This window comes from Mesoplodon mirus (assembly GCF_964341445.2).
Source record: "Mesoplodon mirus genome assembly, chromosome: 6".
Taxonomy (NCBI): domain Eukaryota; kingdom Metazoa; phylum Chordata; class Mammalia; order Artiodactyla; family Ziphiidae; genus Mesoplodon; species Mesoplodon mirus.
In genome coordinates this window covers 131,255,791-131,280,770 of record NC_138982.1, presented here as the reverse complement: position 1 = coordinate 131,280,770, position 24,980 = coordinate 131,255,791, and the positions used below count along the sequence as shown (strand labels likewise).

General features: G+C 38.0%; 1 protein-coding gene across 1 annotated transcript; it reads right to left on the bottom strand.

Annotated features, from left to right (window-relative positions):
• Positions 1 to 213: 213 nt before the first annotated feature.
• Positions 214 to 15,249, bottom strand: HEMK2 (HemK methyltransferase 2, ETF1 glutamine and histone H4 lysine). The gene is made up of 6 exons (XM_082625740.1): positions 15,108 to 15,249; positions 13,048 to 13,134; positions 11,189 to 11,279; positions 7,057 to 7,140; positions 2,263 to 2,404; positions 214 to 1,178 (listed from the first exon to the last, which is right to left on the bottom strand). The coding sequence occupies exons 1-6, from the start codon at positions 15,239 to 15,241 to the stop codon at positions 1,072 to 1,074; spliced, it is 645 nt and encodes a 214-aa protein (XP_082481866.1). The 5' UTR covers positions 15,242 to 15,249; the 3' UTR covers positions 214 to 1,071.
• Positions 15,250 to 24,980: the final 9,731 nt, after the last annotated feature.

Genomic DNA, 24,980 nt, shown 5'->3' with positions numbered 1-24,980 from the left:
TTACATACAACTCTCCTGGACCTAAGAAAAAAATGAAAGCACTCTGCAATATATATGCAAGAAGAAAACAGAAATATATGATAGAGGATAAAAAGTAGGAAAAATGTGACCAAGGAGAAGAATGGAGGCAGAAGCCATTCTAAGTAATAGAGAATGGAGAAAATAAGTAAAGGTAAACTTAAAACATTTAAAATAAAAGATTGTGTTTAATTACAGAATACACTATCATTGTACAAATGCCAACACAAAAGAATGAAAGTTCCTCTATCCCCAGCTGTTATTTACCTTTTGAGAATTTCTTATATACACATACACACAAACTTTCTTTGTTAGTTTTTCAAAAATATACATATAGGTTAGTACTATTTTGCAACTTGATTTTTTTCACTGCTCAGCAGTACATCATGAACCCCTTCTGGTTCAGTATATACAGAACTGACTTGTGTTTAATGGCTGGATATGTCACTCATGTTCAGTAACATGAATATACTGTAATTTATTTTACCAATCCCTTTGCTGATGGACATTTAGGTTAACTTCATTGTTTTGCCATTACAAGTAATGTTGAAATGAACATTCTCTTCATATACAAATATAATTTTTTTTTTTTTTTTTTTTTTTGCAATACGCAGGCCTCTCACTGCTGTGGCCTCTCCTGTTGCAGAGCACAGGCTCCGGACGTGAAGGCTCAGCAGCCATGGCTCACGGGCCTAGCCGCTCCGCGGCATGTGGGATCTTCCCAGACCAGAGCATGAACCCATGTCCCCTGCATCAGCAGGTGGACTCTCAACCACTGCGCCACCAGGAAAGCCCTACAAATATAATTTTTTATTATATATTCTCCACATAAAATATATGTAATATATAAAATTCAAATTATATATATAATATATATATTTACTTGCATTTGTGCAAATATTTCTGTAGGCCTGATTCCTGGGTAAAAGGAAATGCCTTACTCTTCTGCCTTTTTCTATATGACAAATTTCTGACTTTACTTGTTAACTAAGAAATGACTTCTGTTTCAAAATATGCCAAATGCATGAAGCTTTCAGTAGCACACACGGTAGATTAAGACTTGGTGAACTTGAGGACTGAAAGGATTTCTTGGCCTGCTTGCCTGGAAAGTGCAGTGGTCCCTTGTAGACCTTTTGTCTTCATTATTTTCAAAATTTCTTCTAAAACGAAAATTAAAACAAAAGGTAAAATCCAATTAAATCATATGGTGAAGTACATATTATCACTAAACAGTTTAATGAGATGATAAACAGACTATTTACACATTCTATTTATCTAAGAAAATAGCATATACCATGTAATTTCTATTGAAGTGAACTTGGACTTCAGATAGATGAGAGCACCTTGGATTTTCAGGGTGTTGCTGAGAATTCTAATCAGACTGAATAACTGCTTTGCAGTGGTAGCCTACTCTGGACTCAACAGAAACGTTAGTTATACTTGCTGTTACAGTAAATGACTCATTTTTTAGTTGCTTGGCTCTAATCTCTGCCCTATATCCTCCCTTTTGAATGAAAAATGCCAACGAGGGTGTGTGCAAATCATATACTGACATTGAAAAGCGGTAGTAAGTGAAGTAGCTTATTTCTTTCAAGAGTACTGAAAAAAGCAAGACCTTCCCTTTCCAAATAAGTAGCACTAAAAAGATGAAACCAAGAAACTGGGGTTACAAAAAACAAAAAAAACCCTCAAAACCAAACAAACTGAAAACCCTAGTTAATTATGATGTGATATGAGGGGCTGAGAATGTAACATATAAGATAATAATCAAACCTGAGATGTGCAGAAAAGAGAAGAAAGATTATGGTCGATTTAGTTAACCAAGTAATCTGAAAACCAAGATATAAAAATCGTATCAGGAGATACCTTTCATGATAAAACTTCAGATGAACTAAAGAGTATGCAGCAGAACTGTCAAAGACATGAAGACTAGAATATAGAGAGAAAATTCACAGGGTGAATTGAGGGTGAGGTGTTTTAGGAAGATTATAGATTCTGTATTTGAAAATTAGTTGATAAATTAGGGAAAAAACTCTCCCTCGCTCCAAAAAAGACAATACTCTTTAAAATCAGAAAAATCTACCTCTAAAAAAATCTCTCTCCTCTTTCAACATGAATGTTATGTCTGTATTATCTGTTGTCAGTGATTACATTCAATAACATTCTGGGTTACTACCATCTTTGACATAATTAGCCTTGATTTCAGCAAAGTAAATGGTTAAAAGATAAACTGGTCTGTATTACCTGGATTGTTTTCTTTAATGGTGACTAAATAGAACAATCCTCTTGGTGAAAGGAGCTCTGGAGCCAGTGGAAACAATCTGTCCATGACTTCACGACCATTTCTGCCACCAGCCCAAGCTGCCTCTATCCCGTGACTCCTTACCTGTGACCAATTAGAAAGATTGTTCTGTTTTGACTTAAGTTACATTAAAAAAACGGAATCTTTTTGACAAGTAACGTTCACCAAACAGGTATATGCTTTTTATTTTACTGCTGATGAGGAGGCAGCAGTAAAGCTGAATCGGAGCCCCACCATTTCCTAGCATGTGTGACCCTGCATAAGCCTGTCATCTTTTTTTTTTGCCCTTGGGATAGATCGTTGTGTGATTAGCAACATAAAGCTAAAGGTCCTAAATATCTGTCACCATTTCACATTTAATTATGGCAGCTGGCACTACAGGAGAAAACTCCCTCACAGAGCCCTTCATGTCTCCAAATCTTATACAGGTAAGTCTGTAATCTTGATGAATTAGTTTCCTCCCTTACCTGTAAAATTAGAAAAACAACAGTTTTATCTGTAAAATTAGGAAAATGATAAAAAATTATTTTTGTCCTTTAGGAATAAATGAGGAAGTATATTTAAAGTTTGAGAACAGTGCTCTGTGCATAATAATGTGGTTTAATAATAGTTGATACTATTAATACAATGTTTAAATTCTTATACTTAATATAGAACAATTAGGAAGAAACTAAAAGGGAGAACTTGTATTATAAGAGATCTACTTTGCAGCAACAAAGTTTCAAAATGTCCCACTGTATCTGGCTCTCTTCTAGATTACTGAGAGTACTACAGCCGTTTTTTAGGAACCCATTTATTACATAAAAGTACATTGAAGCATTTTTTCCTATAATGATCTAATTATAGTATAGAAACAAAGCCCAGAGTTTATATAGTATTAAAAATCTTTAGATTCTTAACATTGTATATTGTTTCTAAAACTTAAGAATACATCGAGAGATGAATGGATAAAGAAGATGTGGCACATATATACAATGGAATATTACTCAGCCATAAAAAGAAATGAAATTGAGTTATTTGTAGTGAGGTGGATGGACCTAGAGTCTGTCATACAGAGTGAAGTAAGTCAGAAAGAGAAAAACAAATACCATATGCTAACACATATATATGGAATCTAAAAAAAAAAAAAAAAAAAGGTCATGAAGAACGTAGGGGCAAGACAGGAATAAAGATGCAGACCTACTCGAGAATGGACTTGAGGACACGGGGAGGGGGAAGGGTAACCTGGGACGAAGTGAGAGAGTGGCATGGACATATATACACTACCAAATGTAAAATAGATAGCTAGTGGGAAGCAGTTGCATAGCACAGGGAGATCAGCTCGGTGCTCTGTGACTAGCTAGAAGGATGGGAGGGAGGGAGACACCAAGAGGGAAGAGATATGGGAATATATGTATATGTATAACTGATTCACTTTGTTATAAAGCAGAAACTAACACACCATTGTAAAGCAATTATACTCCAATAAAAACGTTAAAAAAAAGAATATCTTGATGAAATCACTCAAAAACTACTTAAACCCTAATACAATTATTTTCTTCCTAATCCCTTTAATGGTTTTTGTCCACATTTTAAATTATTTACATACAATTATACATTCTGCTTTTATTCATTTATCATGGCATATATTTCCCCATTATAAATAATTTCTTGGGAATTGCCTGGCGGTCCAGTGGTTAGGGCTCCACACTTCCGCTGCAGGGGGCATAGGTTTGATCCCTGGTTGGGGAACTAAGATCCTGCGAGCCACATGGTGTGGCCGTAAAAAAGAATTTCTTTATACCTATAACCATATACATGTACAAATAAGAGAAATATGTTCTTATACCTCCTTTAAAAAAAAACCTGTACTTTTCCCTTTTCCTGTTTTGCTTGTCTGCTACCCTCTCATCTTACATACACACACACACGTTTTTCTTTTTTGTCTGTGTTTTACAAAAAAGGATTATATCTACATTCTTACCTGTATCTTGCTTTTCTCAACAGTACCATATGGAAATCTCTTCATGTGATCAGGTATAGTTCAATTTCCTTTTTAATGGCTGCATAATATTTTATTGTGGAAAAGTATCATTTCTTATTTAGCTATTGGGCATTCAGCATGTCCATTTGTTTAATTTTTTTGTATCTAATTTAAATTATTCTCATATTTATCATAAGCTCCTCAATATAATTTCCCACATAGTTAATCATACTAGGGAATTTATCAGTTCCTCTGCTTTTTTTATCATGCCTTTCCTCCTGGAGACTTCCCTTTTCTATCATTCCAAGAATTCCCTTTTTCTGGGGCCCATATCTTCCTGTTTCTTGGCTTACTCCCTTATTTTGGTGGAGCCCATTATCTGGATGTTTCACAGGGTAAAGTTACCTGTGGAAAGAGTGCATGGTGATGACAGCTTTTGCCAAGACTGTCCCTTGTCACTTCTGTTTCAAAGTGGACTAAGAGCCCTCTGTGCTGGACCCTGTTTACATGTCCCCAAGGGATGATCAGCCAGGTTTGTCTGCTTGCACTAGAGACCACCCTCCAGGAGGATTGCCTGGTAACAAGCACATTCTCACAGGCCAGGGAGGGGAAGTTTTCATCTCTGGAAGGAGTCACGTTCAGTGGTCTGCTGACTGCCTACTACCTGGGCTTTGCTGTGCCTTCTCCTGATCCTTTATAAGTCACAGTTACAAACCAACAGTACCTAACCTCATGTTGAGGGATGTAATAGTAAGTATAGCCACAACTTTTTATATGTACAAACTCCTATTATTTGTATGTCTCCTGGATCTAACCTCTAAGTCTCTTACCTTTTACCTTCATTGTTTCCTTCTTTTTATCTTCATGCTCAATGCACTGAAATATTTTCATTTGGTTTCCATGCCACTGATTCAGGTCTTGACAGAGACTACATTATCTTTAAATTCATTTCCTAATGTTTTACACAGTAAAACATGTTTTCAGGCTCCAGAAAATCTTTGTTGTGCTGTATTTAACCCTGCTCTCCAGCTAATTGCTCAGCTAATGGAAATTATGACACTAGCTCTCTCTGTTGGAACTGTGACAAAGCCCAAGTCATTGCCCACACTCAATTACCTACATAATTACACACACAGCTTAGGAGTAGGAATGTGGGAGAAAGGAAGCCCATTCATCTCACCATGTTCCCAGAATCTCCTCCTCATTCACTAGTCTTCCCAGTAGTCTGTAGACCTGATACACCAGGATTTACTTAACTGTCTCTCTTCTGTTACATATATAGGTTCATATTACTTGTCATCATAAATAAAGGTGCACTAAACATATTTTTGTAAATTACAATTTATATTCTGTTGTTAATCATTTTCCTAAATTAGATCTCAAAGACTGAGATTATTGGACTAAAACATTTTTGTCACGCTTGATATTTATTTCCATAGTGCTTTTCTAAAGAGTTTTATTAAGCTGCAGGGACTTCCCTGGTGGTGCAGTGGTTAAGAATCCTCCTGCCAATGCAGGGGAGACGGGTTCAATCCCTGGTCCGGGAAGTTCCCACATGCAGAGGAGCAACTAAGCCCATGCGCCTCAACTACTGAGCCTGCGAGCCACAACTACTGAGCCCACATGCCACAACTACCGAAGCCCATGTGCCTTGAGCCCACGCTCTGCAATGAGAAGCCACTGCAATGAGAAGCCCGCGCACTGCAACGAGGAGTGGCCCCTGCTCGCCGCAACTAGAGAAAGCCTGCGCACAGCAATGGAGACCCAACGCAGCCAAAAATAAATAAATAAATAAATTTATATTAAGAAAAGTTTTATTAAGCTGCATTTCCCTCAACTGCTGTCCACCTTATGACAATGACTTTCCTTCTCACATGAGTTCATATGTCAGGGGAGCAACAACTTCTCAGTAGTAACAGCAGCAATATAGACCCTTCCCATCTTGGTAAAGGTGAATGTAATATTTATCAGCCTTGTCAGAGAGTGATCATCAAAGAATAAAATAGGTACAATAATTCAGAGGAAAGCTAGCTAGTCCATCACTAAACTTTTGTCTGCTTTGACCATCCTTTTGCGGTACATGGGCCTCTCACTGTTGTGGCCTCTCCCGTTGCGGAGCACAGGCTCCGGACGTGCAGGCTCAGCGGCCATGGCTCACGGGCCTAGCCTCTCCGCGGCATATGGGATCTTCCCGGACCAGGGCACGAACCTGCGTCCCCTGCATCGGCAGGCGGACTCTCAACCACTGCGCCACCAGGGAAGCCCTGACCATCCTTTCTTTAAACTGGGAAATGGTTACTGCGGTTTGCCTCTTCATCACTGGAAATGCTACAGCGATGCGTGTCAGGGTTATAGCTTTTTCCTACCTGAGATGAGGACTGCTTTCCCCCACCTCCACTTCCTGACACCTGTGAAAGGAGGAAAGCTGAGGCTTTCAGAAATAATTCCTATGTGAATTTAAGGTGATTAAAAAGATCTTTTTTTGCAAATTTGTTATTCATGATAAAGGTACACACAGATACATGAATTTAAACACCATGGCTTGATTTGGATGGGATTTTAAAGAATAGGTATGGACCACAGTTTGTATTTCCATTAGTTTCAGGTTCCTTTCCTATGTCTACCAATAGTATCCAATAATTGACAATTACGAGTAAAATGAGAGCAGTCTGTGTTATTAGCGGCTGACTGATGTCATATAATGAAGTATGTTTGACTTTTAGATAGAAAAAAGCTGAAAATATTAGTAATTAAATTTTGTTGTATGTCTTACCTCTTCAGGTGGAGTCACTACATAGGGAGGATTAAACACCAGAAGATCAACTTTTTCCTTCAATCTTGGTAGCAAGCCTTTGACCTAAAAAATGTTCAAAATAGTCAGAATTTTAAGCTGGACCCAGAAACAGTAAATAAGTAGATGGATAGATAGATATCCATCTAATCAATCTTTAAATATACTCTCTCATGTTTTTAGAAAAAATGTGTTAGAGAGCCAAATTTAACAGAAATGGAGATAAATATCTTTACACTTTCATTCAGATAAAGATTATATGCATTTACCTAAAAATAAGGAAAATAAACTATTTATCAAAATGAACACTCTGCTCTTCAACAGCTCACATGTTTACATTCTGGGCTCACTTTTAGAAGATAAAATAAGATGGAGGCAAGCTCTCATATATTCTACATAGATTTGTGCACAACTTTAAAGTTATAGCTGCTAACTTACACTTATTTTCTATAACCAAGGGAAATATTTTACAAGATGACAGAAAACATATATGAATGACAAAAATATCAGAAGACAGAGTTTTGTTTTTCTTTCTACTTCTTTAATTACTTGTATATATATTGGCTAAAACAATTAGATATTAAAGAAACAAAGGACTAAAAATAGTGGGAAGAGACCTGTAAAACATCAGTTGTTTGGCATTTTATAAATATTTGAACTGATACAACTTTCTATAGAATAAGAAAGATGTCTTTTTTTTTTTTTTTTTTTTAAAGAAGATGTTGGGGGTAGGAGTTTATTAATTAATTAATTTATTTTTGCTGTGTTGGGTCTTCGTTTCTGTGTGAGGGCTTTCTCTAGTTGTGGCAAGCGGGGTCCACTCTTCATCGCAGTGCGCGGGCCTCTCACTATCGCGGCCTCTCTTGTTGTGGAGCACAGGCTCCAGACACACAGGCTCAGTAGTTGTGGCTCACGGGCCTAGTTGCTCCGCGGCATGTGGGATCCTCCCAGCCCAGGGCTCGAACCCGTGTCCCCTGCATTAGCAGGCAGACCCTCAACCACTGCACCACCAGGGAAGCCCCAAGAAAGATGTCTTTTTAAAGAAAGTATATTTAGGGCAAAATGCCATTTAAAGCATCCCTCTGATTGAATTAAATAATGAAGTATTTAAAAAATTATGTCTGATGATGTCATCCTATACCTTCACAGGCACAGTAAAGTAAAAATGCTGTATCTGGATGAGTTCTCACCCCTAAAGCCATTTCCTTCAATTATTACTTCACACTGACTCTCACTCATGAATTCCAACCCTGTTATTCTTCAAAGGTAACTTCTTTCTCTACTCATTTAAAAAGAGAACAGATAACTATTTTGCGGAACATAATTCAGGTGTATCTTCTGCAAGTAGAAAGGCGACTAGTTAATCTGCTGTTCTTTCTAGTAATAACATCGGTGAGGAAGTATATTTGAAATAACCAAAAGCTTTGTCTTCAATTCCATAAAGAAATTAAGTTTCCCAATTGTAAAAAGAATTCAAAAATGTAATTTTCCAGAAATGCTGAGTAAGGACATTAGAAAAGAATTTGCTGTGTAATTATTTATGATGGCCCTGAGGTACTATATACTAATAATCATTTCAGTACTGGACTTCAAATAAAGGAACAAATTGATACTAAAAAAACAGAAAATTACCGAATTAAAAAGAAAATGGATTTAAATGAGAAGTCACTGCAGACTGGATATAAAGTCTAATTACAGGCAACCCTCACTCATCCATATCTACCTTTTGAATAGTCTCACAGCACTAGAATAAACCCAAGAATTAAGAAGTAAGCAAAACAGGCCTCTGACAGCAAGTTTTAAATCCATACAGCAAAAGGTACTTTGTGTGAGAAGCACTTATTCAGAATCCCTTAACTCTTAGTTTAAATACAAGTCTAACTAAATTAATTGTTTGGTATTCTAGCACAAAGCACATGAAAAGAGACAGGAAAGTGCTATCAATGGGCAGCAGTGAAACATGACAACATAAAGCAAGTGTAAAGACAGACAAAGAGGAGAGAAAAAAACCCCTCAAAATCACTGCAGGCTATAGCTACTTAATGTAAAGGCAGAAACACCTGAATAAACCTTAGTCATTATCATGTATAGTACAGAATAATAACTGATATTCATATTAATGACCCTGAATCACTAAAAGGTAAAATTATGTTCATTTTGTTTTAAGAATGTAAGGAAATGCATAAGACATATATGAAAAAGATTTTCTTCTAAAACTAAAAAAGAAATACAATGAAAGTACTACTTTGTGAACAAACTCAGTTATCCAAAACAATGATTTTCTTTTATATGATAGCTGTGACACTCTATGTCCAGTGTTCTGAATACAAGCAAATGTAAATAGTTTTGTAAATTGATCACAATACCTATGCTCATACCTATCTCTTCCTACCTTCTTTGCCACAAGTCAACACTCCACATCATGGTCAGCTTTCATTACTGAAAGAATGGATTCTGACAGCTTTAGAACTGACTACCACCAGTCATGTTATAATACAGCTGTGAGACCTCTCGACTTTGATTCGGAAGATGTGGGCTTAAATTCTGGATTTATCACTTTATTAATTATGTGACTTTCAAAAGTGTCCCTTACCTCTGTTAACAAAAATAGATATTCTGAATTTCTTGTACCTCTAAAGTTTTATTGTTCTATCAAAAATATATATAATACTAATTATGGACACATTAAAGAAACAACTTTAAAAATTTAGGGACTTCCCTGGTGGCACAGTGGTTAAGAATCCACCTGCCAATGCAGGGGAAATGGGTTTGATCCCTGGGTCCAGGAGGAGCCCACATGCCGCAGAGCAACTAAGCCTGCAAGCCACAACTACTGAAACCCGCACGCAGTCTAGGGCCCGTGTGCTGCAACTACTGAAGCTCGCACGCCTAGAGCCCATGCTCTGCAACAAGAGAAGCCACTGCAATGAGAAGCCTGTGCACCGCAACGAAGAGTAGCCCCCGCTCGCTGCAACTAGAGAAAGCCTGCGTGCAGCAACAAAGACCCAATGCAGACAAAAATTAATAAATTAATTAAAAAATAAATAAAATAAAAATTTAAAGAGTAAAATCACCACACTGATTATCTTTCTTGATAGTCTAATTTTTAATGGCAGTAACAACTTCTAGTGATATGTATAGAATTTCTTAGATCTTTGGCTTAATTCCTTCTAAGCTGTAAAATCATTTGTGAATTTTAAAAAAAGAAAAGCTCAATACCCTTATCAGTACAAGAATAATACAGGTCAAGAAGCATGGAAAGCATTTTATATTTCTTATGCCCACCTGGTACACACTATTATGATTTTTGCTTATAAAAAGGCAATCACATTTATAACTGAAAAAAAGTTCAGAATCATCCAAATCTTACTAATATAATGTAAAATGTTTTAAAAAATGGAACTGAAAAACGTACGATGTGTAACTTAAAATGATGGTTCTGTAGTTGTCATTTGTTGTTTTTACCTGCCCAGGACCCATTCTGCCTTTCATCTGATTACATGTCCTTGACTTTCATTGGGGAAACTCTACCTCCTCTCATTCTCAATCCAAGTGGCTTGGATTATCCCAACCGAGCTGCCGGAGTGGGACTATGACTCAGGCTCGAGCCAATCATGTGCATATTCCAGTCCCCCTTGAGAGATAGGCATATGACTAAAGCTGATATAAATGGCACTCATTCTGGGGCTTCTGCTAGAGTAACTGAATAGAAAGTGTTTCTTTCCCTGTGAAGTTGCTGAGAAACAAGATACATACATGCAAGCATCTTGTTACCATGAAGGGAACAACTGCTGAGGAATACAGCCACTAGAGAGAAGTTTACAGCTAAGAAAAAGATGCCTGTAACATCATTTGAGTTCCTGACACTGTTCACTCTTTCTATTAAAGCCAGGTTGAGCATTCTTCTGACTGAAAGATACCTGATCTATACAGGCCAAGAGAAAGTCCCTTTGAATTATGGAAAAGATGGATTATATCAGTCAAGAATTTACTTTGTTCAGCGGGTTAAAAGTTAATTAATGACTCAAGTTTATTTGACCTAAATCACCTTGACCTTAACTTACTTGAAAAGAAAATTAATTATTACAGTACTGGACAAGAACTAACAGCTTACCAAATCTGTAATTATTGGTTGAATGTGGACTTTGTTACAGCGTGCTGTCTCCAGTGTACATGCTGCTGCCTCAGGGTTGACATCAGTGCACCTATAAACAGAAAAGAAACCAACTACATCCTGTGTCTACGGACAAAAACGCAAGGAATGTTCTACTCCTTTTACATAAAGTAGATCTATAAAAAAATTGGAATGCTTTAATAATGGTGAATAAAAAAGAGAACTCAGATTTGTTACATTGATGAAAAAGATTGTTATATTGATATAATGTCCAAGAGTAGAAGAATACACTTACATGCACACATATCTGAAGGAGTTTATTAAATTATGAATCCAGCAGAAGAATACTATGTAGCTACCAAAAATGAAATTTAAAAGGAAAATGCTCATCATACAATATTAAATGAAAAACATAGGAAATGAAAAAAAATAGAGGAAACACAGTTGGACTATGTGTGGTAAAATTTATAGGTGATTTAAAAAAAATTATTTATTTGGTTGCGCCTGGTCTTAGTTGTGGCACATGGGCTCCTTAGTTGTGGCAGGTGGGTTCCTTAGTTGTGGCATGCAAACTCTTAGTTGCGGCATGCAGGTGGGATCTAGTTCCCTGACCAGGGATGGAACACAGGCTCCCTGCATTGGGAGCATGGAGTTTTAAACACTGCACCACCAAGGTGATTTTTATTTTCTTCTTTATATTTTCTATATTCTTAAATCTTCTAAAGAGAAATTTTATTAACTTCCAATTTTTTCTGATAATCAACTTATGTATCTAAAATAAGATTCATTTTTTATTCTAATAATTTAATATAAAATTAAAATAATAAATAATATGAAAAAAATTGAGAAGATGCTGAGCTGGTGCAGGCCCAGGCCCGCCTAGTACAAAGTTAAGGAGGTAGGGAGGAAGGTGGGGAAGCAGGAGGGAGGCAAACTGCCCTGCACAATGGTGAGGAGGCAGCTCAGAATGTGGTGGGTGTTATGAATGGCTGGCTTGACACTTTGGTGTGTACAATGTACTAAAAAAAGACAAAGGGAATTCTAAATCCTTCTAAACCAGCTGGTGAGGGAAGAGGGCAGGACAAGGATGGGGATAAGGGAACCAATGTAGGCCTTCTGAAGGCCTCTGAGGGGAGGGGCTGGAATGTACTGTGTGGTTAGCAATGACATGGGAATGGATGGGAAAGGGCCAAAGTGAACTGTACCATGCAATGAAGCGATGGAAGAAAGACCCACGACTTGGCCAGCAAAGCTGGGGCAAAGGTCTGGGGAGGGGAGGAAGAGAGAGAGGGACTGGGTCCCAGTAGCCTGGGTGCAGTGGTTAAGAATCCACCTGCCAATGCAGGGGACACGGGTTCGACCCCTGGTCCAGGAAGATCCCACATGCCGCGTAGCAACTAAGCCCATGCACCACAACTACTGAGCCTGCTCTCTAGAGCCCACAAGCCACAACTACTGAGCCTGCATGCCACAACTACTGAAGCCCACACGCCTAGAGCCTGTGCTCTGCAACAAGAGAAGCCACTGCAATAAGAAGCCCGCGCACCGCGATGAAGAGTAGCCCCCGCTCGCCGCAACTAGTGAAAGCCCACGTGCAGCAACGAAGACCCAACGCAGCCAAAAATAAATAAATAAATTTTAAAAAAAGATTCAAATTTAGGGATGACCTAAAATTATTATGCTTCTTATGTAATTATGCAGTATGATGGAATGGTTTTGAACATGCAATTATAACTTTTAGGGAAGCATAACTTGCATCTGAGTACTTACTACACTTAAATAGACACTATCAGATACATATTATTTACTTACAAAAGTGATTTCATTCAAGCAAGATGTGGATGAATTGGTATACTTACATGTACAAAGCTTGAGGACCTATCATAGAGGCTAGGAATGCAGATACCACTCCAGACCCTGATCCTACTTCAAGGCATATTTCCACTCTAAAAAAAACAAAATAAAACAAGTATTAGTAGTGGTATTAAAATACACATCTTGGAAAATAACTCATGCTACTTTTATGTCTGTTTATCCAGCATCATCCCTCACCTACAAATATATGGAAATATAAAACAAATTTATAAATAAGCTGATTTCCGACAACCACTCTGTGCTTAATACTGCATAGTTCAAAACTGTTTTGGGGTATGTAATTTATTTTAAGTCTGTAAAATAGTAATATAGCAGGTAGCTTTCAATTAATTTCTATAAAACATTACATAAACCATGGAATGTTAATTTAGGGTTGGAAATATTAATATGGAAGACATCAGCCCTTTCCACAAGGAGCTTCTAGTTTGGTATTTCCTAAAATGATAGGATATTACTACAATATTTATTTATGAAAAACAGTTTCTCTGTCACTTTGAAGTAATTTGTAAGTCCATCCGCATATCCCAGGGAAAGAAAAGTTCCCCCATTCTACTGATAAGATTTAGAGCAGCAAAGAAATTCCCTATTTGTACAGCTCTACACTGAATTGGGAAAGTATCTGAGTATCTGATCTTAGAATATTAATAATACTCCTAAGAATGCTATTGAATATAATAAATTCTTGATTCTACTGTATTTGTCCTTCCCTATAATCATATATATACATCAAAGGCACGAATTATCCCCATTACAGAAATAGGTTTGATGGGATACAGGGGCCTCTCTAGTGCCTAACTTTCCAAACAACTATTCAAAACCAACAAACTCCAGGGGTTCCTCACTTTTGGAACCATTTCTACACATCTGACAAGCCTTTACTGTGCTGTAGCAAGATCTCTTGAATCTTACCAGGCAGCTTCTACTTGAAAATAACTATTGTGGCCTCATAAATAATTAAAACTCCAAGACCAGAAATACCCAAGATTTTAAAACAAAATCGGTTCCTTTTCAAGCACACTTTGCAAGGCCCTTTGTGCTTGTAAATCTTTCTGTGATATCTTGATAATAAAAGACGTTATAAAACAGTACTGTTCCATCCTATCTTCCAGTAAATCCAAAAGTTCCACCGTTCACAATGAAAAACTAGTTTAATAACAGTTGGGGCATTTTACACATGGAAAAATCTGACCACGAGGGATAAATAAACACAATACGGATCTTTGAAGCCTGACAACTCTTTGTTTCATCCTGAGAAAACCCATTTCAACTCTTGATCTTTACATAAATCTAATTATCCAAATTTCCTTCATTTAAAAAATGACAATGTAAGTATTCACTTTTTATATTATTAATTTAAAACTTATATGAGCACTTCAACAAATCAATTTTAATACTTATTAGGAGCTAGGGTATATTCTATAGGCAGCTAGCTGCATGTAACTTTAATTTTTTTAGTTAAATGAAAAATTCAGTACTAGTCACATCTCAAGGGCTCAGTAGTCACATGGGGCTAATGGCTGTTGCTAGATAGCTGAGTATGCTATTCAGTGGGTTTAAATACACTCCCCTACTCCAATATTTTACAACCTCATTTCCTATTTGTGCCCTTCCATTGCTAGAAGATGCTTTTATTACTGAGTAAATTAATGTCATGCGACACTGATATTTACTAAAAGTTGTAATATTAAGACGCAGCTTTTCAGAATGTTTCGCTTTTGAACGTGTTATAATATCGCTACTCTCAGGGGCTTAGGGTCTTCAGTTAACAGCTGATAGGAAAAGATACATCCCGGCGTGGTGACGAAGCATGGAGTCCCTGAGACCAAAACACCACCTTGGCAACTGCGGGCAGATCCCCGCTACACTGACTACGTGTATCCACGGAAAAATCCTCAGATACGGTGTTCTGGTGTCAACTGTCGCCAAGTGGACCGACACCGCCTCCTCTCGGGGACGGCGGCGACAGTCCTTGCCTTGATCGTCCGCCGCCGCCTCTCCAGGACTCCCGAGCCCTCTCCCGCGGGGACCCTCGCCCTCGTCGCACCCCATGAGTTCGGCTGCCGCCGCCTCGAGCGCGTCCAGCAGCAGGAATGTGTCCTCCGCGGGCTCGTACACGTCGCTGAAGGAGCCACGGCCCACATGCCTGTGCAACGGCGTAGGGAACCAAGGCGCCGCCATCTTTCGCTCCTCCGGCTCACGCTTATGCGCAATGCGCATGCGTGCGTGCAAGGGCGCAGGCCCAGCAGTGGGGGCGGGGCACCGGGGGGCGGAGAGTAGCCTCGCTTACAGGTTGTCAGGAGATGAACTTGGAATGTCTAATTAGGCGGTTATATAATCTGCAGCTACTAACATTTGCTTTCCTCTTTAGAGTATTAAAATTTGTTTTATTTTATGGACTAGCACCGGATAGAGGCATCCTCTATTGTTTTTGATTAAGGTGAATGTTTTCTCTCTCTATTCTAAGAAGTTTCCTTCTATTCCTAGTTGGCAAAGATTTGAAAAAATACATAATGTAATGGTTACTAAATTTAACCTTTTTTTTTCTTTTACATCCATTGAACTTTCAACGTTGAGCCTTAAGATTAAGATTTGTTTTCCTTATTTCATTTTTTTCTAGTGCAATATAGTACAAAAATTGCCTTTCTTATGTTGAATCATGAATGCTCTCTTTTTATAAACCTCACTCAGGCAAAATGATGCATTTTTCTTTTATTTAATACACTGTTGAATTTGAAATGCTAATGATCTAGCTCTGTTTTGTATCAGGGTTATGCTTCCTTAGGACATCGTTTCTGGAGCATTTGGTAGAACTACCCATAAAACTGATTGGGCTTGGTGCTTTCAGTGGGTGGTTCTCTGGTGTTTGGGGGAATCTTCTATAGGTTATTAGACTATTCAGGTATTTGCATTCTTTTTGAGTCAGTTTTTGAAATTTCTTTCTCACTAAAATATTTAAATTTGAGAAATAAAAATACAAAGTACTTGGATAACATTTTTAAAAACCTTGAATATCCACCACCCAGAATTGACAATTGGTAGTATTTTCTCATGTTTCCTTAAAAGAGTTTTAAAATATAAGAACTAAAATATTACAAGTAGGGCTTCCCTGGTGGTGCAGTGGTTGAGAGTCTGCCTGCCGATGTAGGGGACACGGGTTCGTGCCCCGGTCCGGGAACACCCCACATGCCGCAGAGCGGCTGGGCCCGTGAGCCATGGCCGCGGAGCCTGCTCATCCGGAGCCTGTGCTCCGCAACGGGAGAGGCCGCAACAGTGAGAGGCCCGCGTACCGAAAAAAAAAAAAAAAAAAAAAAAAAAAAAAATTACAAGTAAAGTGGATGTCATTTCTGTACTCACCTTCAGTTCCATTTTGTAATCCTCAATCCAAAATAACTTCTTTCATGGATTTAGGATCCATCTAACCCATGTTTTCATGCTTTTATTCATACATTCATAGACAACATCTGGTTTATGTGTTTTCATATTTGTGTAACTGGTGATAGGTTGGACGTATTGTTCTTCAAATTTCCTTTTCACTCAACATTATCTGAGATTTGTGTTTTGGTATATAAAGTTAGTTTACTCCTCTTAATTGCCACATAGTTTTTTTGAAATTATAAAACAATTGCTATCTGGCATGGATAAATATCAATTGGTAAACATTTAGTTTTTTCCAGGTTTTCACTGTTATGAATGACACTGTAATCAACTTTCTTAAACATGGCTTTTTCTGGTCTTTACAGAAATTTCCTGGGATTCAACCTAGAGTGGATCAGCAGGGTTGTAATGTGTACACATTTTAAAATTTACTTGACATTTTCAAATTTCAAAATTTCTCCCCAAGCTAATTGTGCTTATTTATATTTCTGCCACGATTTTGTGGCAGATTTTAATATTTAATATTGTTAGATTTATTTTTTGTTTATTTTAAATTGAATTGTTCTAATTGCTAACTGAGGTTAGGCATGTGTTCATATTTTCATCATTTGAGTTTCTTCCTTTGTGAACTGTCTGTTCATTTTTGCATGTTTTTCCTTTTTGGTTTTGTTTTTATTTTTACCAAGGTTGAAAACATACATAGGCCAAATAATTCTACATGATTTATTATGAAAAAACAATCCACTCTAGCACACCAGCACCCAACTTCTCATGTCTCATTTCCCAGGGGTGGCCATTTTCAACTTTTAGCTGTTTCTTTGGCCATCTATTCCCATCTTTCTATATACCAAGCTTATAATGATATTACTTATTTGTCAACTTTAGCGTTATATGTTGAGTTCTCATAGTAGGAGGTAAAGTTCTCATGATAGAAGGCAAGAATTTAATTCTTCTGCCTCAAATAAACAAATGCAATTGCCACGCCCTCTCTCCCCAGGTTCTCAATATCATTATATCATGATTTTTTTACATTTTTTTAATATAAATGCTACTCAAAACAGATGTGTAATATACTAGTTACATTTGCTTTCCTGTACAACTTTTTGCTTTTCCTTAAAGCTAATAATTATCCAGTATATTAGTTTCCTAGGCCTGTCATAACAAATTACTACAAACTAAGGGGTTTAAAAGAACAGAAATTTATTCTCCCATAGTTCTGGAAGTGAGAAACTCAAAATCAAGGTGTTGGATAGGCCATGCTCTCCATGAAGCCTCTAGGTAAGAATACTTCCTTGCTTCTCCTAACTTCTGGGGGTTACCAGCAATCCTTGACCTTCCTTGGCTTGTGGCAGTGTAGCGCCCATCTCTGCCTTAGTCTTCACATGGCTTTCTTTCCTGTATGTATTTATATCTCCAAATATTTCCTTATTAGGACACCAGTCATTAGATTTAGGGCCCTAGCTATTCTAGTATGACCTCATTTTAACTTGATTATATTTGGAAAGATTCTATTTGCAAATAAGGGCATATACACAGAGATGGGGGTGAGTGGATGGTTTAGGACCTCAACATGTCGTTTGGGGGAATATGATTCAACCCACAACACCTGGTGATAAGTACTTTTTCACTTGCATAGTGTTCTACATATCAAAGTTCAGCCTCAAAGTCTCTTCTAATTGTTTATCCTCTGCCTGCCCACCACCCCGCCCCACATATATTTAAAGACATTGACAATACTGATTATTTCTATCAAATCTATTTAGGCACCAATATATGGCTCTGGGGTTCATTCCTTAGTTTTGCCTCTTCACCTTCGTTCTCAGGCTAATCCTCTTTTTGGTACCAAGATGGCTGCATCTTTACAGCTTCATGTCACCAAATTCAGTGGAAGAGTCTTTTTTTCCAGTTGCTTGCACAGAAGTCCTTGTCATTCACTCTTTCTTATTGGCTCCGAATAGGTCATGTGCTAATGATTGACTTGATCCTGTGACCAGGTAGATGACATGAGCTCCCCCCGCCTCTCTTGGGATGAGGAGGGGGTGGGCCCACCACAACCAGAGAGCCAGAATGATCCACCAAAGCAAAATTGTGGTACTGATATAGATGCTGGGCAAAAAACATGAGCTGTCTACTACATGAAAATTTTTCATATGTTTGGTAATTATTTGCCTTCAGTTTGTTATTGCATTTTGATTTTGTTTTTCAGTATTTTTTGCTATGCAGATATTTTAAAATATTTATTAAATCTACTTTTAAAGTTTCTGATTCTTGCATTGTGCTTAGTAATGTCTTTCCCACTCTCTGCTCTTTATTTTCTGGTTTTAAAGTATAGACTTCACTATATTAGTTGGATCTACCCTATTACTTAGGTCGTTAGATCTTCTAGAATCTTATTTTATATCTACATGATTTTCTATGGCCTGAATGAAGTGATCTAATTGTTTATAATTGATGCAATCAAAAGTCTTTCATTATTAGCATGCTCCTGTCTACTTATATATTTTTTGGTAGTTTTTGAATTTTCATGATATACCAGTTGGGTCATTGATATTTATGATCAATATATCTTATTTGAGGATTATGTTTACTATAAAATGTCTTTGTCTTGCTTACTGCTTTTTGTTGTGAATTCAACCTTGCTTAAGATTAAGAACACAACACTGCTTTCTTTTTGTTTCCATTTTCTTACTATGCCTTTGTCCTTTTTTCACTTTAATTTTTTCACCCTTAAACTTTGAAACACACATGTGCACAAAGACATTATGTTCTCACGGTGTTCCCACTGATCAGCATCATATCCTCTCTTAATAAAGATAAAAATGTTAGCATGCTTTCACTTGTTTCTCCTAATGTCTCCCAACCCCATTTTGCATGTTGAGATCACCTGAGAATTTAGATGATACTTTTGTTTTTTTAAAAACAGCTGACATGGGCTTCCCTGGTGGCGCAGTGGTTGGGAGTCCACCTGCCAATGCGGGAGACGTGGGTTCGTGCCCTGGTCCAGGAAGATCCCACATGCCGTGGAGCGGCTGGGCCCGCGAGCCATGGCCGCTGGGCCTGTGCGTCGGGAGCCTGTGCTCCATGGCGGGAGAGGCCACAGCGGTAAGAGGCCCGCATACTGCTAAAACAAAAAACAAACAAAAAAACAGCTGACAGTGATTTTAATTTAATGACTCTACTGGCTCTCTGATCCACATATTTATAGTATCCCATGTTTTTTTCCTAGGACTCATATTTAGCTGCAATACATCCTTTATTTTATTTTATTTTATTTTTTTATTTTTTTATTTTTTCTGTACGCGGGCCTCTCACTGTTGTGGCCTCCCCCATTGCGGAGCACAGGCTCCGGACGTACAGGCCCAGCGGCCATGGCTCACAGGCCCAGCCTCTCCGCAGCATGTGGGATCTTCCCAGACCGGGGCACGAACCCGTATCCCCTGCATCGGCAGGCGGACTCTCAACCACTGTACCACCAGGGAAGCCCAATACATCCTTTATTAATTTTTACTGATGGTAGTATCCCAAATATCTTTATTTTACTCTTCAACCTAAGAAGTAGGTTGTGTGTATAAAGAATTCTAGGTTGAGAATCATTTTCCCTTAGAATTTTGAAAACATTTCTCAAGTGTCTTCCTAACATCCAGTGCTGCTGATGAGATGTAGTGCCAATCTGAGTCTTATTCCTTTATGGAAAGTGTAATTTTGGCCCTGGAAATGTATATTTTTGGTTTTCTGAAAGACTCAAGGTAGGAGATGCATATCCATAAGTATATCTATATGTGTGATGGTTAATTTTATGTGTCAGTGTGGTTGAGACATGGTGCCCAGAAACTTGGTCAAACCTTATTCTGGATGTTTCTGTGAGGGTGTTTTCAGATGAGATTAATGTTTAAATCAGTTCACTTGTATTAAAGCAGATTGCTCTCCCCAATGTGGGTGAGCTGACACCCAATCAGTTGAAGGTCTGAATAGAGTAAAAGACTGACCTCCCCAGAGCAAGAGGGAATTCTGCACCAGATAACCTTTGAAACTGCACTACCACATCAGTTCTTCTGGTGTCTCCAGCTTGCTGGACCACCTTGCATATCTTGGGACTTGTCAGCCTCTGTAATTGTGCAAGACAATGCCTTGAAATAGAACTTTTCCTATATATATACACATCCTGGTTCTGTTTCTCTGGAGAACACCAACTAATACTATATGTGTATATTATACTTTTCATTTTGTTAAATACTTGGTGGACTCTTTCAATGTGATCAGTCTTTCTTCCATCAGTTCTGGGAAGTGTATTTCTATGTTTTCTTTGATTTTCCCTCTCCTTCATTCTCTGTTCTTGTCTCCTGGAAATCCAGTCATATAGATGGAGATACACCTAGATGTCTTCAGGTCTTTTTATTTTTATTCTTTCAATCTGTCTTAGATTGGGTTACCTGAAATGGACTCTGAGGTGTGTGTACAGGAAGTTTATTGCCAAAGTTCTCTAAGAAACAATATCTGTGAGGGGGAGAGAGGCAAGGTAGGGAAAAGGGAGAAGTTGAGCCATAATGCAGTTGCAACCAAGGCCTCAGCTGACCTTACATGGAGCTCTGGAGCTGGAATGACCCTTCAGATTGTCCCAAATTCAAGCAAGGGGACTTGTGTGCCTTTGGGGAAAGGACATATAACCTTGGGCAGGCAGTTCTCTTTCCTAAGGGCAATTCCTGCAGAGAGACTTGGCTGTGAGCTGTCAGCAGCCAAAGGTGGTGGAGTGCCTTGGTCCCTAAGGGGCAACCTGGGTGACATACTACAGCACTCCCTACACCATCTCTGCCATTTAGAGGGAAATTTAGGCTTCCAGCTAACATGTCCTCTCTTTAGTTGAACATATTCTGCTTTTTGCCTTCTCTAGTGAGATTTTTATTTGGTAAGCCTTTTTCTTCCTAGTATAGGGTTTTAAAAAATAATAATCTTTTGTTTCATGGAGGCAATATCTATTCTCATCCTTTTGAGATTTACTTTTTTTTGAAGTTTCCATTTGTTTGCTGTATAAATTCGAATTTGGTGAAGTTTCCTTTTTTCATTATGTTGTATGTTTCTCTTTCATGGTGTTTGTTTACCTCAGGTGTTTAATTTTCGGTTGCATGCTCATCTTTGTAGTTGAGGTTCTGTTAGCCCACGTATGTAAGCAGTATGCTTACCACAGTTAGCCTCCAGGGATTTTGAGAAGATGAGGTGTTGTGCTGCCAGGCAGGGCATACCAGTAACTTCTCTTAAGGAAGTGGAGCTACCTGTTTCTCTTAAGCATGGCCTCTGGCCCAACACTCATACCCAATACTCCAGTCTGTGTCTGTTATCTACTCAACAGAGGGAGTTAGAGGAGAGTTAGAAATCGCCTGCCTACTGCTCTGATATGGATGGAATCAGCCACCCTGGTGGTTGCTCCAGGATTCCCTCCAACTCCTTGTGTCCACAAGCTGTACACTTGGCGTTCTCTGGTCACTCCTGACTTTCCTCTGACTGTCACATCCTTCCTGCTCCCTTTTTAGGATGAGTGGGACACTGTATCACCTCACTCCCTGTATCCTTTCCATCTTCCTTATAGTAAGTCTTCCTGGATTCCTGAGGCTGCAACCCTCAAAAACTACATTTTTTAGATTCCCCTGAAGCTCCAGTTTTAGATGTGATTTAAATCCCACCAATCATTTACAACCACGTAAGTTTTGGAAGGAAGAGTGGAACACTCTGATGTAGAGGCTGACTTCTTGCCTGTGTTATTTCTGCTGGCAAGCTGCATTGTAGAGGGGTTTGATTTTTTTGCAACAACTCTGACAGGATTCTCAGTGTTAGGCCTCTAGCTTCATGGGTATCGAGAGGCAGAGCACAGTTCCTTCATTTTGCAGCTGTGGATGGGCGTATATGTGATTTGAGCCTGCAGTTAGCAGCTGCAGCAGCGGATTCCTGATTCCATGGTTTCCTGACTGTGGCAGGGCCAGTAGCTCAGTTCTGTAATGTGCCTTTAGGAGGTGTTCCTGGAATTTCAGCTCAGAGCTGATCTTCTTTAAACCTTTCAATGATTATAATACCCATTGGATATCATATTTAAAAAATTCCTTTTAGCTTGAACTAACTGGAGTGGATCCTATGGTATGCAACAAAACCCTCACTGATACATGGGGATTCCCTGCATTTTCTGGTATGTTGTGATAATACCTTCTTATTTCAGAGATGTTTTACATTTGTTATTTTAAGGATATTTGGTTCCATCATTACTGGTGGTTTTGGTGGTATGGTAGTAAAATCAAATGCTTAGGCATTTTGATTTCATCTTCTTAGTGAGAATTCTTTTTTCTCAGCGGCAATAGAGTCTAATAGCATATTGCAACAAGGTATATTTCTACTCTTAAAAAGGCTTTGGTATAAGCCTCTTACATAAGAGAGAATATCTTCTCTTTTTTTCTGGCAAGATATATATTTAGCTGGTTCTTGTCTCATCTTAGCCTGGCTTGCATTTTAATAGAAACCACAAGTTGCAGCTGGCTCTTTTCATGATATCCAAGAGTGGAACCAACCTTGATTAGTTTACAAGTCTCCTCTTGGTGTAAGGGGGTTATGTAGATTATTTAAGTTAATTCCACTGTAGTTTAGTAGTTAGTGAAATAACACATGATTTGAAGATAGAACATTTTTAGTGCTTCTTCAAGAATGACTCTAAATCTTTCCAACCAAAGAATTCTTTTCAAAAATTTTTGTTTGTTTATTTTCATAAAGCATCAACTTTTCAGGGTTGTTCACTACACTTAAAGCACTATGACACAGACTGGGAGAAAATATTTGCAAAAGACACATAAAGTACTGTTATCCAAGATATACAAAGAACTCTCAAAACTCAACGATAAGAAAACAAACAACCTAATTAAAAGTTGAGCAAAAGATCTGAACAGACACCTCACCAAAGAAGACATACAGATTGTAAGTAAGTATAGTTAGGAAATCTCAAATTAAAATGATGAGGTATGAGTATACACCTATTAGAATGGCCAAAATCCAAAACACTGATAACGCCAAATGCTGGTAAAGATGTGGAGCAATAAGAACTCTCATAGGTTGCTGGTGGGAACGCAAAATGGTACAGCTAGTTTGGAAGACAGTTTTGTGGTTTCTTACAAAACTAAACATACTCTTACCATATGATCCAGCAATCCTTGATATTTATCCAAAGGAATGGAGAACTTATATCAAAACAAAAGCAGCTTTATTCATAATTGCCCACATTTGGAAGCAACCAAGATGTCCTTCAGTAGGTGAGTGGATATATAAACTGTGATACGTCACAGACAATGGAATATTATTCAGCTCTCGAAAGAAATGAACTATCAAGCCATGAAAAGACATGGAGGAAAATTAAATGTATATTTTGAAGGGAAAGAAGCCAAACTGCAAAGATGATATATGGCATGATTCTAACTATATGACATTCTGGAAAAGGCAAAACTATACAAACAGTAAAAATATCAGTGGTTGCCAGGGTTTAGTGGGGAAGGAGGGTGAACAGACAGAGGATAGAGGATTTTTAGGGCAGTGAAACTATTCTGTATGATACAAAATGGTGGATACATGGCATTATACTTTCATCAAAGCCCATAGCATGTGCAACACTAAGACTGAAGCCTAATTGTAAACTATGGACTTTGGGTGATAATAATGTGTCAGTGAAGGTTCATCTATTGTAGCAAATATCTCGCTTTAGTAGGGGATGTTGATTGTGGGCAGGCAGTATGTGTGTAGGGGAAGGGGGTATATTTAAACTCTGTACTTTCCATTCAATTTTGCTGTGAATCTAAAACAGCTTTAAAAAACATACTATGACACACTAAAAAGAAAACATATATATATATATATATATTTGTTATTGGTTAGATTTAGAGGTATAATTTTAAATATTTTAATGAAAATTACAGTTAAATGTGGAGGCAAAGATAAGCATGTTTTAGTTAATGAAATGCTTTCTATTATTATTACTATTATCATAATTATTATTGACTTAAAAATCCTCAGTAGACTTTATAAATTTAGTGATCAGTGATGTTCATATTGAAAAATACGTATATATATACTTGACAGAATTGGTTTTTGTTCTTCTGACATTGCTGTTGTTAATATTCTCATGCTATAAAAATCTCAGTTAAAAATGTTAAAAAGAATCTCTCCAACACTGCACAGCCAGCACAGTAAGCGGTATGGCTACCTGCCAATACAGCTCTTTTTGCATCAGCCAGTTGAACTGTTAAGATGGTTACTCATCCACTGGATAATTTCACAACCCTCTTCTTAAATTTGGTTGCTTTGGACACATTCTACCCTGGAAACAAAATCTAGGCTCCATAATACATTCAGAAATAGTAGACTCATGTCTCTTTTCCAGCTGGTACTGGTAGGGTTGACACATTTACTTCTGCACCATAGGAACGGCTGCTAGAAAAGCTCAAGAATGCATTCAATTCCATTACTTTGGCACAATGCAAAGTCACGTAGAAGAGGGAGACTCTCTCAGCCTCTCTATATT

Bases quoted from the DNA above. Each gene is read 5' to 3' on its own strand.
- HEMK2 (XM_082625740.1), bottom strand. From the start codon at position 15,241: ATGGCGGCGCCTTGGTTCCCTACGCCGTTGCACAGGCATGTGGGCCGT. The intron at 13,135-15,107 runs GTGCGACGAGGG...TGTTTTTTTTAG, and splicing joins GCGGCAGCCGAACTCATGGG to AGTGGAAATATGCCTTGAAG. The intron at 11,280-13,047 runs GTAAGTATACCA...TTCTGTTTATAG, and splicing joins GGTCCTCAAGCTTTGTACAT to GTGCACTGATGTCAACCCTG.